Source organism: Heteronotia binoei, chromosome 4 (assembly GCF_032191835.1).
Source record: "Heteronotia binoei isolate CCM8104 ecotype False Entrance Well chromosome 4, APGP_CSIRO_Hbin_v1, whole genome shotgun sequence".
Classification (NCBI taxonomy): Eukaryota; Metazoa; Chordata; class Lepidosauria; order Squamata; family Gekkonidae; genus Heteronotia; species Heteronotia binoei.
Genome location: NC_083226.1, coordinates 83,381,311 through 83,395,755, shown reverse-complemented (window position 1 = coordinate 83,395,755; position 14,445 = coordinate 83,381,311). Strand labels below are relative to the sequence as shown.

At 47.0% G+C, this 14,445-nt stretch overlaps 1 protein-coding gene across 1 annotated transcript in view; it reads left to right on the top strand.

Annotated features, from left to right (window-relative positions):
* MFSD14B (major facilitator superfamily domain containing 14B) overlaps nucleotides 1–14,445 on the top strand; it is a 75,959-nt gene that overhangs the window by 12,807 nt on the left and 48,707 nt on the right. Inside the window, exon 2 of the mRNA XM_060235481.1 lies at nucleotides 11,887–11,979. Coding sequence (XP_060091464.1) covers nucleotides 11,887–11,979 — 93 coding nt within the window. The remainder of the gene's footprint in view (nucleotides 1–11,886; nucleotides 11,980–14,445) is intronic.

The following is a 14,445-nucleotide window of genomic DNA, read 5'->3' as shown; positions in this document are numbered from 1 at the left end:
AACCTAAAAAACCTTAAAATATTTAACATTAGAACTATACAGTATAATCACAGAAATCTGGCAGCTACATTTATCTAATCGGGCATAGGCTAACCGGAAGAGGGTTGTCTTACAGGCCCTGCGGAACTGAGCAAGATCCCGCAGGGCCCTCACCTCTTCCGGTAGCTGGTTCCACCACATAGGGGCCATTGTAGAAAAGGCCCTGTCTCTAGTTGCCTTGAGACACACTTCCTTAGGCCCGGGGATGGTGAGCAGATTTTGAGTCCCAGACCTCAGTATGCATCTTACTTTCTCACATCATCTTACTTTCTCACATCATCCTATTACATCATTTTAAAAGGAAACTGATGCTCAGCTCTCTGCACAATCCCTCCTATACTTCAATTTTATCTTTTAAAATTAAATTAATATTGAATAACGTTGATCATTGCTTTCTGTTGACAATACTTATGGATGGGGAAAGGACACATGTCGTTTTCTTGCATGCACCTGCAATAAGGATGTCCTTGAATGTAGGTTATTAAATTTTTCTTATGTATGGAAATATATATTTATAGTGATCCATTTAAATTTATTTTGCAAGCTATGCTGCCTCTGTGGCACATCTTGCAAGTGAACGGAGAAGGCACCTTCTGAGTTCACTTTCAAGTCATGTCATGGCAGCAGCAGTTCTTGCAAAAGCCATTTAAAGTGAACCCTTCAAATGAATTTTGCAAGCTGAGCCACATCATGAACCTCAAAATGGTTAATTCAATGGTTTGTTAAATGGAATCCGTGAACCTCCAGTTTTCTGGTTTGTGCCCATCCCTACTCTTAAGGCAATGAAATTTCCTGATGATCACATGCTGTATCAAGCTGTCCCTAGTTTACAGAATTGAAGTATTTATTTTCAACGTTCAAAGGCACTAATATGAAAGTAGGGAGTTTGGTAAGCTAACTCTGGAGAAGAGGACAAGTCAACCTTCGACCAGCACCATCTCCAACAGTCAAAACTGGTAACCTCCACTCAATGGCTTCTTATTACTTGTATCAACTAACTTTGAATTCATAAAAAATAATCTAGGCAGGAAAAAACTGAAAAATCTCCTCTTCCAGGATATAATTGAGAAAACTAGATTCTCATGGTTTTCAGATACAATTGAGAAAGCTAGTTGCTGATAGTTTTCTTTTTTTGTTTAATTATTACTGCTTTCAGCAATTTGTGCCTTCTAGAGCATGCTCAGTTATCATCAGAATGTTTTTTGAGTGGAGAGGATTCCTTTTAATTTCAGAGTACTTTTCTTTTCTTTTTTTGCATCTTTTCTGTAGGTGGTCATGTGTTGCCGACTGACTGGTAGACATTAAACCATGAAAAAAGGGTAAAAGCATTAGAGCAGATGGGTTGTAGACTTGTGAAGAGTCATATGGAGGGTAAACTATTGGGAAACTTTATTTGTCTCCAGAATAGTCATGGTATGAAATTGAGATCCAGGACTATTTAGCTAACTTCCTTTTTACCTTGTCCTGAATGTCAGTGATGTAGTACTGTTTTGCAGAAGCCTAAACTCTTGGCTGCAGACTTTGGGGTTTAAGTGAGCCTGAAGGTACTAATCTTTGCTCTGAACCTGAGAGGTACACAGTAGGGAGGGGTGATCTTCTCCATCTTTTTGCTTTAGAAGTATATTTCCTGATGCTAGTTTCACTGGGTCCAAGATATTTTAAGGTATTAGCCTTTCTTTGCTGTTTAAAGAGTCATTTTAGAATTTTGTGATTAGGATTAGAGGAAATTCTCCAGTTCTAATTAATCCATTAATTAATTAATCTAAGAGCTCTGTGACACAGAACAGTAAAGCTGCAGTCCGAACTCTGCTTACAACCTGAGTTCTATCCTAGTGGAAGCTGGACTCAGGTCTGGCTCAAGGTAGACTCAGCCTTCCATCCTTCCAAGGTCAGTAAAATGAGTACCCAGCTTGCTGAGGGGGAAGTGCAAATGACTGGGGAAGGCAATGGCAAACCACCCCGTAAAAAGTCTGCCATAAAAATGTCATGATGCAACGTCACTCCAGACTGGTGCTTGCACAGGGGACTACCTTTACCTTTAATTAATCCAGATTTATCCTCCCACCTGAACTGTTTTACCTAGAAAGAGGTCTGAAGTTCTTATAGTTCCCTTAAGAGGAGGGTGAGTGTGAAGCCAGAGTGTTGGAGTGGTTAAGAATGTCAGGTTTGGATTCCCACTCATGCTGTAGAAACTCACTGGATGACCCTGGATCAGTCACACTCACTGAGTCGAATCTACCTCATAGAGTAGTTGTGACATTAAAATGAAAAAGAGAATAATGTAGACTGCTTTGGATCCCCATTGGGGAGAAAAGCAGGATGTAAATAAGGTAAAAAAGTAAAATAATTTTTAAAAATTGTAGATGAGAACCTCTTACTGAGCTGGCAACCAGCAGGGGGTGGTGACATGCAAAACAGATGTTTCTGCAATCCCACTTCTGGATCTGACATTAGTGCACTGGTGTGGCACTCCAGTATTCTCTCAAAACTATGATTTTTCCATAGAGTTTTAGTGGAATTCTAGGGCATTGTGCTGCTGCTGGCATCACTTACAGTTTCACACTGGAAGCAACTCGTCCCCCCCCCCCCCCAGGCCCCAGGGTGGGAAGAATCCAGATGGAAATCTGGCCACATTACTCTACTGAATATTATAAACTATGCTCAAGCAAGCCTGTTTTTCTCCCACTTCTCTCAGTGTGTCTTTTCCCCTAACTCTTCTCAGTGTTCCATGCCTCTTGTTAGACAATCAGCTTATTCAGTCCTTGTCAGACCACTGGGAGAGTTCTTTTTAAAAATTACAACATTTTTTTTTTCTGTTCAGCTGGAATTTTTCTGATAGCAGAGACTTCTCATTTGTCTGTGAAGTAGTCCTATTTCACTGACCTGATGGTAGGCATTCAAGCAGAAATTTCAGTATTATGCAGTATTGTGATCTACCATTTCAATAATAAATTTATAATTCCTTTTAATTTTTTTTTTTAAAAGCTGTGTGTTCTAAGGTGTGGCTTCCTTTTGCATTAGTTTGTGACACAAAGGTAGGGAGGAGAAGAGACTTGCAATGTTTGAATAAAGTGACGTTTAAACTGTTTGGAGCAGTGCAGTAATGGGGGCTGATGGCGCATCACTATAAATAATTTTTTAACTTATGGTTTTCCCTACACTTTCATTGTGCATATTAGGTTTTGAGCTCTTTAGGGAAAGTAGTAGATAAAACTTCAGTGAAATTAGTGAAAGCTTTCCTGAGCCTGCAAGACAGAGTAGATATGTTACGATTCCACACACTTTATTAAGATTCATATTGCTTGCTGTTTTGTTTTTTTTTAATTTTTTATTGTTATATATTCTAACACCAATCCACCTCTGTGAGAGTCCCAGGCCATAGATACATTATAATATTCCATAAATTTATAACTATTAACATTTCATCCAAATACAACTCCATCACTCTATTTAAACATCTTATCCATTCATTTTCTTATTAACCAACCAATCGTCTTAAATTGTTTAAACTTTTCCAAATATCTCACCATCTTCCTAAACCACCCCACCCCTTGCTTGCTGTTTAAAGTAACTTAGAATGTGCAGAAAGTACTTTTCCTGTCGCTACTCTTTACAAGATCAAATAAACAGAAAGCTTAGTTAATTGAATAGATTGAATAATCACGCATAAAAGTGTCTGTCACTGGTAAGTATACTGAAAAAGCTTTTAATGTTTCAAGTTTTAATGAACATTATAAATAAAAGCACTTGGGGTTTGTGAAAAGGAAATGGTTCCTATAGGTAGTTTGTGTCTTCACGGCAGAGCATTTTGTCAGTTTTGCTGACTGCAATATTCTGTGTACTTAGCAGGAAATGATTATCTGTAAAGGCAAAACATCTCAATGCATCATTTTTGAGAAAGAGACAATGTCATGGTTGAAAGGAAAAGTTCATGAAATTGGTGAAGTTTATAAATATAATTATTTTTCTGTTTGTGAGATGTATACAAGACTGCTTAGCTGGTTAGCAAGTTGCCTGATAACATCTAGTTAACTTGCAGGTATTCATTATTTATAGTTTACCTTCCTCACTTGGACTCAAGGCAAATCACACAAATTGAGTCAATACAATTGACAGATGGGGCATTCATTATACATTGTGATACAATTAAGGTTATAGAAGCAGTCAGAAGGCTAAAAATAGAACTGAAACAAAGCATGTATTAATATGACTCATTAAATATTGCAAAGATTACATAGTAGGACCCTACTTTCAGCAAGTGATACACAGTAGTATATCACATAGTCCCAAATAATTTATCCACATAACCTTGTGAACTATTTAGTGCAGTGTGACTGTTGCTTGTGTACAAAAGCTCTCTTGAATAATTCAGTTTTGTGTGGTTTGTGGAAAACCAGGGGAAGTGGGAACTCTCCTGAGCTCAGGCAAACCATTCCATAAGATGGAGGCCACAACTCAGAAGACTTGTATATGGATAGTTGTTGATTTTGGCATCTGCATAAGGCCTTGCTCAGATGAGTAACACCGTCATGGTAGAGGATTGGGGTGAGAGGCCAAATGATAGCTATGTATTTTGAGATAAAAGACTTCCTGTAGAAAACTATTTAGGGTACTTTTCTTAAGGTATCTAAGCAAATGCTTCCTTGAAATAGAATACTTTTCATCTCTGACATTATAAAAAGGGCATTTGAAGTAAATGTTAATAAGAGTCTGTTAATAAGATTTTTATTTTGCCCTCCCCCATACCCATGCAGTCTTGTCCACTCAGGTTGTTGTCAAGTCTGATGTTTCAATAACGAGTCCTTGTTGATAAAAGTTTCAAGTTTATTGTAACATGTTGCACGACTGGTCGACAGAGATTGAGAGAACTGGCGAGCATATACAGAGGGCAAACATTTAAGGTACAGATCAGAGGAATTCCTACGTTGTTACTTTATCGTTCTCAGGCCTGGCTGGCCTTGGGCACTTCCTTGGTACCCATTATCTCTGAGAAGGCACAGTAATCTTTTTCTCATAGCTAGTTGCAGAGCTTTGCTACATAACAAAGGGAAGAGGGGGGTAGGGAGAGGTTGAGCTAGCAGCACTTGAATGCAGTATGGTTTTTACCCAGGAGTCACTTCCTGAACCAAAGTTTGAACCAGAGTTTAAATCTATACTAGTAAAGCATAACTCAGACTTGACATACTGCCCCCCTAAGCCCCCTCCACAGCGAGGGGAAGGGCCCTGGTCGGGGGGAATGAATCCAGGGCTCCCTGGGTGGCGAGGCAGCGGTCAGCCATGGTGGAGAGGAGCCGGGTGGAAAGAGGATGCCAGCTGGACGGCCCCGGGTCTCGACGGATCAAGCCGCAATGAAACACAGGGTGGATTTTACCCAGGGCGGGTGGCAAGTCCAGTTCCACAGTTACCGCATTTATTACTCTTTTCACCTTGAAGGGCCCTATGAATTTGTAAGCCAATTTCCGAGACGGCTGGGTTAAGGGAAAGTTTTTGGTTGAGACAAATACCGAATCTCCTACTTTAAACTCTCCCGCTGGGACATGGGATTTGTCATACTGCTTCTTGTAAGACTCCTTCGCTGCCTCTAAATTTTCTTTAATGATTGGCCAGCTGTTACTTGGCCCTTTCCACCACTGCTCGAAGGAGGTGGGGTTGTCTGGCGTCGCTCCGCCGGTAGCAGCGGGAGCGGTTTTCCTTCATAGGCAAATACTGTAAAGAACGGGGAAGCTTTGGTGGAACTTTGCATCGTGTTGTTGTAACAGTATTCAGCGAAGGGGAGTAGCTCTACCCAATCTGACTGTCTTTGATTCACAAAGCACCTCAGATACTGCTCGAGCACCCCGTTCACCCTCTCCGTCTGTCCGTCCGTTTGCGGGTGGTACGCTGAGCTCAGCCCTTGCTCCATTCCCACTAATTTACAGAACTCCCGCCAGAAGGTGGCAACGAACTGCGGCCCGCGGTCACTAATGACCTTATCTGGGAACGAGTGTAATTTTATCACGTGATCGAAGAACAGGGCCGCTAGTTTCTTGGCGGTGGGCAGTTGGGAACAAGGGATAAAATGCGCTTGCTTGGAGAACGTGTCTACCACCACTAAAATGACAGTCTTCCCCCGCGAGGGGGGGAGCTCCACTATGAAGTCCATGGACACTATCGACCATGGCCGCTTGGCGGTTTCACGTGGTTGTAGCAAGCCCGGTGCTTCCCCCCCCCCCCGTTTTTTAGCCATTATACATATGGGGCAACTGGTGACAAAGTCGGACACGTCTTTGCGGAGGGAGGGCCACCAGAACTGCCGGTTCACCAGGTGCAGCGTTTTGACATAACCAAAGTGCCCGGCCAGTTTGGAGGAGTGGCAGAGTTGCAAGATTTCCCTCCTCAAGAGCTTGGGCACATACAGTTTTTCCCCTTTGTACCATAACCCGTCTTTGGCCTTCTGCACCCCCTCTGGCCTTTCATCCCCCTCCCTCTCGGTCTCTCGGGCGATCAGCTCAGGGTTAATTCCCCCCAACTCTCTCTTCTTCTTCTGGGAGCAGGTGGTGACCATGGCCGCCACTTGCGAGGGGGAAATTAACGAGTCCACCACCTCTTCCCATTGGCTCTCGTGCTGCGGAAGCCGCGAGAGGGCATCCGCTAGAAAGTTCTTTTGTCCCTGGGATGTGTTTGAGGGTGAAATCGAACTTTGAGAAGAACCCTGCCCACCGAATTTGTTTTTCACTTAGCTTTCTTTTCCCCGTTAGGGCCTCTAGGTTTTTATGGTCAGTCCATATCTCAAAAGGGAGCTTCGCCCCCTCTAGCCAAGACCTCCACGTTTTCAGGGCAAACATCACTGCGAACGCCTCTTTGTCCCACACTGACCAGTTACGCTGGTCGTCCGAGAACTTTCGGGATATATAGGCGCATGGTCTTAGCTTCCCCTCCCCATCTTTTTGCATGAGAATGGCTCCTACGGCCACGTCGGAGGCGTCACATTGGACCACGAAGGCCCTCTGCTCGTCCGGGTGGCTTAGGACCGGTTCGCTAGTGAACAGGCGCTTTAGGTGCTCGAACGCGGCTTGGCACTCTTCTGTCCAATTCAGCCTCGCCCCTGGCCGCTTGGCCTCCGGTCCCTTGCCCTTGGTCTTTAGGAGATCAGTCAAGGGCAGTGCTATTTGGGCGAACCCCTCAATGAATTGTCTGTAAAAATTTGCGAACCCGAGGAACGATTGGAGCTGTCTACGTGTCCTTGGGGGAGCCCATTCCAATACCGCTTGAACCTTCGCCGGGTCCATTGCTAAGCCGCGCTCGGACACCCGGAATCCCAAGTAATCTAGTTCCGTCCGGCGGAACTCACATTTAGACAATTTGGCATACAGTTGATGCTTCAGCAGAGTGCTGAGCACCTCCCTCACCAACTTCACATGAGATTTCTCGTCTTGCGAGTAAATAATGATGTCATCCAGGTAAACCACCACCCCCTTGTACAGGTAGTCCCGCAACACATCATTGATAAAGTTCATAAATACCCCCGGGGCCCCCTGTAGTCCGAACGGCATCACTAAGTACTCAAACTGTCCCATGGGGGTGTTAAATGCCGTCTTCCACTCGTCCCCTTCTTTGATGCGCACTCGGAAGTAAGCATCCCTCAAGTCCAATTTGGTGAATATCTCCCCCCCCCCCCGCCACTGTACTTAGCAAGTCCCGGATGAGGGGGATGGGGTAGGCGTTCGACATGGAGATCGCGTTAATCCCGCGAAAATCAGTACAAAGTCTCAACGAGTTGTCCTTTTTCTTTCTGAATAGGACCGGAGCGGCGTGGGGGGCTGTGGCAGGCCGGATGAACCCCCTCGCCAAGTTCTGATCTAGGAACTTGCGCAGCTCCTTCTTCTCCGCCCACCCCATCTGATAGAGTTTCACCTTGGGCAGGGTCTCCCCCGGAATTAGCTCTATCGCACAGTCCGTGCTCCGGTGGGGGGGCAACTGATTGGCCTCCTTCTCACTAAAGACTTCCATGAGGTCCCGATAAGGCTCGGGGACTGAGTGTACTTCCTCCACCGTCACACAAGCCCTTTCTTTGGCGGCAGGAGCCTTCGGCCCCCACGCCGGGTTCCATAGGTGTGATTCACACCCCGGGTCCAGGAACCGGATGGTTTTGGCCCTCCATCTGATTAATGGCTCGTGTTTCTCCAACCACCCCACCCCCAACACTACCGGGTATGAGCATGAGGGAGCGATCACAAAAAACTCCTGGTCCCAGTGTTCCTCGATCCCCATCCGGCAGAGCTGCGTCTCGAGCGTGCACGGCTCCCCGCACATCACCGACCCGTCCATTTGCTCGAACAGCATGGGGTGGGGCAGCGGTGAGCTCTCTAGTCCCAAAGCCTCCACCACCCTGGGGGACATCAGTTCCCTGTTGCACCCCGAGTCTGTTAAAGCCCGTATTTGCATGAACCTCCGTAACTTGGGGTTCAGCAATTTCACAGTCACAAAGTACAATTTCCCAGTCACTCTCACCGTCAGCGGCTCCTCATCGCGATCAACCTGCTGTTGAGCCGCCTTCAGGGCAGCAGGTCGGCCTCGTTTCCTGCCGGCTCTTCAATCCAGGCCAGGTCTGCCAGCTCGGCCGAGAGGAGCACCTCCTCCTCCTGTAGTTCCTCCTGCACCGACGCCGCGCTGCTCTTCGCCGCATCCTTAGGGCGGCTGGACGGCTTCTTCGGTGTTGGAGCGGCGGCTTTCGGCGGGGCTGGGGCGGCTCTCAGCGGTGGGGGGTGTGGGCAGCTGGAAGCCAAGTGGTTAGGGTCTCCGCATCGAAAGCACCTGCGCGGCCCCACTGGCACCGCCGCCACCTGCTTCTTTCCCTTGGGCGGTTCCGCTTTCGCGGCCCACCCTCGGGCCGGGGTCTTTCCAGACTGGTGCTGCCGGAGCATGGCCACTCTCTTGAGATTGTTCTCCACCTCCCCTGCTAGTTGAATCCACCCCACTAGGGTGGCTGGGCGGGCTTGGGTGAGGGCCCGGTCCAGGATGCTCGCGTTCAGTCCATTCGTGAACTGCTCGATCTTCATCACCTCGTTCCAGCCCCGGACTCTGGCTACGTTGGCCTGGAAGTCGGCGGCATACTCCCAGATGGGTCGGGCCCCCTGTTGCATATCCCATAGGGCCGCTAGCGCCCGGGTTTCTTGCAGCGGGTCTTCATATTGGGTCAGCAAGGCTTGTAGGAAGGTGTGTACATCATCCAGGATTGGGCTCCTGATTTCACATAAGCCCACGTACCATCTCTTGGCCGACCCTCTCAGCTTCGACCCCAGGTAGTCGACTCGGCTGAACTCATCCGGGAAGGAATTCCCCCAGTAATGCATGAAGCTGTTCGCTTGGATTGCGAAATAGTTCACCTCCTCCGGGTCCCCGTCGAAGGTGGCATCCAATTCTCTCCCCACGTGCCGGAGCCCCACCAGAGCTCCAGCGGCCGGGGGTGCTGGTGCCGGCGCCTGGGGTGCCCCGACTCTCCCCGGGGGAGGGGTGGCGGCCGCCGCCGCGGGTTGACTGGGGCGGCCTCTGGTCGCTGCGGGGGGCCCTGCCGGGCATCTGGAGGTCGCCCCCCCTAGCGCTCTTCCGAGTTGGATCGTCAGGTCCCGGACCTCGTCCCGCAACCCTCCGATGGCTCCGTCGATCTCCCTCCGGACCATCGAGCGGAACAGTTGATAATCCTCCTCGTCTTGCCCTTTGAGCCGGGGTTCCTCACACTCGACCTTTCAGGCCTCGGCTCCATCGTCTCCGCTTTCCCCCACGTGGACGACGACGATGCTGTCCGCTTCCCCCGTCTCCCCAGAGCTCGGGTTGGCGGCCTCACCCTCAGCCATCTGGATCTGCCTGACGTGGCGGTTCAGGATGGCGTCTCTGCGCAGTGGGGCCTGGTCCATTATGGTGGTCGAGGTCCTCGGCTGATACTGCCTGGGGGACAGCACTAGTTGGAATTCGGGTGGAGACTCCGCGGCCCTCCGGGGGTCCAAGACGTGCCACGGGGTAGCCCCTTCCGAGCCCACCTCGAGTGGGAGTTCTCCGTTGCCTGGAATCTGGTCAGCCATTTGGCCTTTCAAGTTGCCGGCACGGTCGAAACCCCCCAAAAGGGAGTTCTCTCAAAATGTCAAGTCTGATGTTTCAATAACGAGTCCTTGTTGATAAAAGTTTCAAGTTTATTGTAACATGTTGCAAGACTGGTCGACAGAGATTGAGAGAACTGGCGAGCATATACAGAGGGCAAACATTTAAGGTACAGATCAGAGGAATTCCTACGGGAGGGGGTATTCCTAAGCGAGCACATTCACACATCGTTGTTACTTTATCGTTCTCAGGCCTGGCTGGCCTTGGGCACTTCCTTGGTACCCATTATCTCTGAGAAGGCACAGTAATCTTTTTCTCATAGCTAGTTGCAGAGCTTTGCTACATAACAAAGGGAAGAGGGGGGTAGGGAGAGGTTGAGCTAGCAGCACTTGAATGCAGTATGGTTTTTACCCAGGAGTCACTTCCTGAACCAAAGTTTGAACCAGAGTTTAAATCTATACTAGTAAAGCATAACTCAGACTTGACAGTTGTATTAGATATTCTTTTCTTAGGAACTGGGGAAAAGTCTGCATGGCTTTCATTTTAGTTGCTTTGAATAGCTAAGATTGAGTGGTATGATGGGGTTCTAACATCTGTCAGAAATCAACTCCTTCATGTTTAAAAGAATTGTTTACCTTGAACTTGCAGAGTGGTCTGCATTAGGGATGGGCACAAATTGAAGAACGAACTGTGATTTGTGCTTGAAATGTCTGATTTTTGGTTTGTTCTGAACTGGTTCAACTTAGTCCACCAAACCCGAGCACAAATGAACCAGCTTTTTTTTCTTGGTGTGTCATTTGGTTCATTTTTGCTTTGTTTTTCCAGGCAGCCTGGCGCTGGCCCCTGCGCTTCTAATCACTTTCCAGTGAAACTGACTAGACTCCACAGCTCCACTCTCCCAACAACCTGCACTTCTGGTCAGTTTCCAGTGAAACTGACCAGAAGTGCAGGGGTCTGAGAGGATCTACTGCATCTGGTCAGTTTCTGAGCTTCCTGGAGATGAAACTGACTGAAGCTTCAGAGTAGCTTCCCCAGCTTCTAGAAGAGCAGCTTACTGGGAGCACCTGCTTTGGGGGGCTGTAGCTTGGTCTGCTGAAATCCAATTCACATTGAATTTGGAAAGCAGGTAGAGGAAAGTCTACTGAAGAGTTTGCTGCAAGTTTGGCATCTCTAGTCCATCTGGGGGCCACACCTTCCTGAAAGAATGAACTGTGTATCATTTGGGAAATACAAAAAACCTGCCACTGAATTAGGCAACCCTACAAACCACAAAATGAAATGAAGCACCATTTTTGTGTTCTGTGCCTATCCCTAGTCTGGATTATAAATCATTCTGACATGAGATTGACAGAATGGGTATGCCATTGCTGCACTAATTGGCAACTAATTGGTTATGTTATGGTTTGTTTTAATTAATGCACTAACTGGTTTTTAAGGTTAGATTAATGCTCAGTTTTAATGTTCTTAATGTAATTGTTTTATTAATGTACCATTGGTCATTGTGTTGTTTATTACTGTTCTATTTATTAATGTACCATTGGTCATTGTGTTGTTAGCCGCCCTGAGCCTGCTTCGGCGGGGGAGGGCGGGATACAAATAAAATTTTACTTTACTTACTTACTTACAACCCACAACAGTAGTTTAGCTTGACATTGGCTGGATTAGCAAACAGTGATGTGTATGGAAATGTTGTGTCTGTGTATTCTATTTAAAATAGTGTTTTTGGAAGCAAGTTTCTGAGAATCACATCACAGTTATTCTTTTTCTTTACAGCAGGGTATTGGTCGGCCAAGCGTATACCATGCTGTTGTTGTCATCTTTCTGGAATTCTTTGCATGGGGTCTGCTGACAACTCCCATGCTCACTGTAAGTTTCCATATTTGGGAGATTTCTTGGAGTATTGCATTAATCACTACGTTCAAAATAGCATGTTTTATGTTTTCCACTGATTAGAAGCTGTGTGTTGAAGGTGTGATTTGTACTAAACAGTGTGTAAGGCAAGGTATTAGTATTAAGAGACCCTAGGACTGGTCAAAACTATTTTATCTGGTATATATTTGGTAGAAGACCGTTGTTATAGTGAACCATCACAGTGCAATAAGTAATAATGGTTCCTGACTCACACAGATTGGAACAATTGATAGCAATATATCAGAGGAAGATGGAGGGACTAAGGCCTTTTCTTTCAGCTGGGACCAGTTGTTTTGCTCAACATTTCAGGATTGTCTCTAGCAGCAGTCCTTCCAAATGATAGTTATGGAACCAGTATTGTAGAATTTAATAGCTGAATTTACCTGTTTACCTCTTCCTTCTCCGCGTCCGTTTTTCCTTTCGTTCCATATTAGTTAGACTGTAAGTCTCTGTTTTAGATTGTAGACTATGTAGGGTATGTTGGTAGAAGGAAAGTGCATGCATGTAGTAAATAGACTCAGAATAGTGAATATGGCAGACAAAGAATTCAGGCAAAAACACGTTGATGAAGAAGCTAGTGAAAGGTAAATTTGTTGCCAGCCCACCTAAAATAAGCTCAGTATGAGTTAAAAGTTGGCTTGAACTATGTTGTAGATTGGGATAAAGATATAGAATGATTTGCTTAAAACAGGCAGCCCAAAAATATGGGAACCAGGATTGTGTTTCAGTCTTCCGAACTGTGTATGTTAATTACCATATTTTTAAATCCTAACTTATTCACAGTTTCTTGTCATTCTTTTAAAGTTATGGCAAAGTAAATAAGCCTTAGTTAATCATCGTTACAACAAAAAACTAAGCTGTAAAGGTAGTCTCATCCTCCCATTTCTGATAATTGCATTATTGCTTTAAAAACTGCATCTAGCTGAATCTTTGAGCCAGTATAGAAAGGCAACTGGAAGATCCAAGAGGATGTGTGTGAGAGCGCCTCAATTCCTCTCGCCCAAATTTTTTTCTCTTTCACTTCCCTGAAAGTTCCAGTAGCCTCTCCCCTTTCTGTGCTTCCTTCTTCTCACCCGAATAGAACTATAGCCTGGATGGGTTTTAATTGCATGGTAGGAAAGCCACAAGGACCAGCTGGGGGAAGGGGCTAATTTTTCCTTCCCCATATCCTCTTTCCTTCACACATACATGAAGATGCCTTATACTGCATCACAGGCCTGTAGCTACGAGAGGGCATGTGGAGGCATGTGACTGCTAGGCAGGGCCCCTGACTTGGGAACCCTAACCAGCCTCCAGTGCCTTGGCTGCATCCTTCTCCATTCTGCCGTCGTCATACACCATTGCTTCTGCTTGCTTAGGGGACGTGATCATACACAGTTGCTTTTGCTTGCTTAGGGACCATAAGAATTCTCTGACCCCTCAGCAAGCAGAAAGTGGGGCACTTTTGGAGCCCAGGACTAAAACTTAAGTTCCCTGTTGCTTCTGCTTCCTTAGGGGCTGGAAGAAATCTCTGACCCCTCAGCAAGCAGAAACAAGGGGGCACTTTCAGCGCCCAGGACTGAAAGTTAAGCTCCACCTTGCTTCTGCTTGCTTAGGGGCTGGAAGAATTTTCTGATCCCTCAGCAAGCAGAAACAACAGGGCACTTTCGGAGCCCAGGACTGAAAGTTAAGCTCCACTTTGCTTCTGCTTGCTTAGGGGCTGGAAGAAATCTCTGACCCCTCAGCAAGCTGAAACAACGGGGCACTTTCAGCACCCAGGACTGAAAGTTAAGCTCCACGTTGGGCTGACGTTGGGCTAGAGAGTGCCTGCAAAAAGAGGCTGTTCTGACCCTCAAGTGGGGCGGTGGGGGTAGGGGGCGAATGGCTCCATTGCAGACAGGGCAAGGTAGGGTAGGCTGGCGCACACAAGTGGGGGTCCCGGCTGCAGTCTGGGGCTGGAGATCAGTGGAGAGGTGACCTTCTCCTGCAGGGGTTTTCTAACCTGGTCTCGCTGGCCACCCGAACGAGGGTGGGAGCTGCGCTTGGGCAGTCTCGGCTCGCCCTCCAACAGGAAGAAATCGGCATTGGAGGTCTTGTAGCCCCAGAAGTCAGTTGCGATTTGGTGGTGCCTTCCACCTCCCCCCCTTGTCTCGCTGGGCTTGCCTAGTTGGATCATGCTACAGGTAAGGGCAGGAGACCGTGCGGCACGTATCTAAACCTCTGAATGGCTCCCCACCAGAGCTGCTGGAAGAGGGGTGGAAAGTGATCACCTTGGGGCAGCTGTGGGGAGGGGGGAGGCTGTATGACAGCGAGCTAGCAGCTTTCCTCCTCAGCAATGGTAGGAGAGAAGGCCATGGAGGTTGGGGCCACTTTGTGCCCCCTGAAAAAAATCAGGGCCCCCCAATTCTTCAAATCCTGGCTAAGGGGGTGCTGCATCAGAAC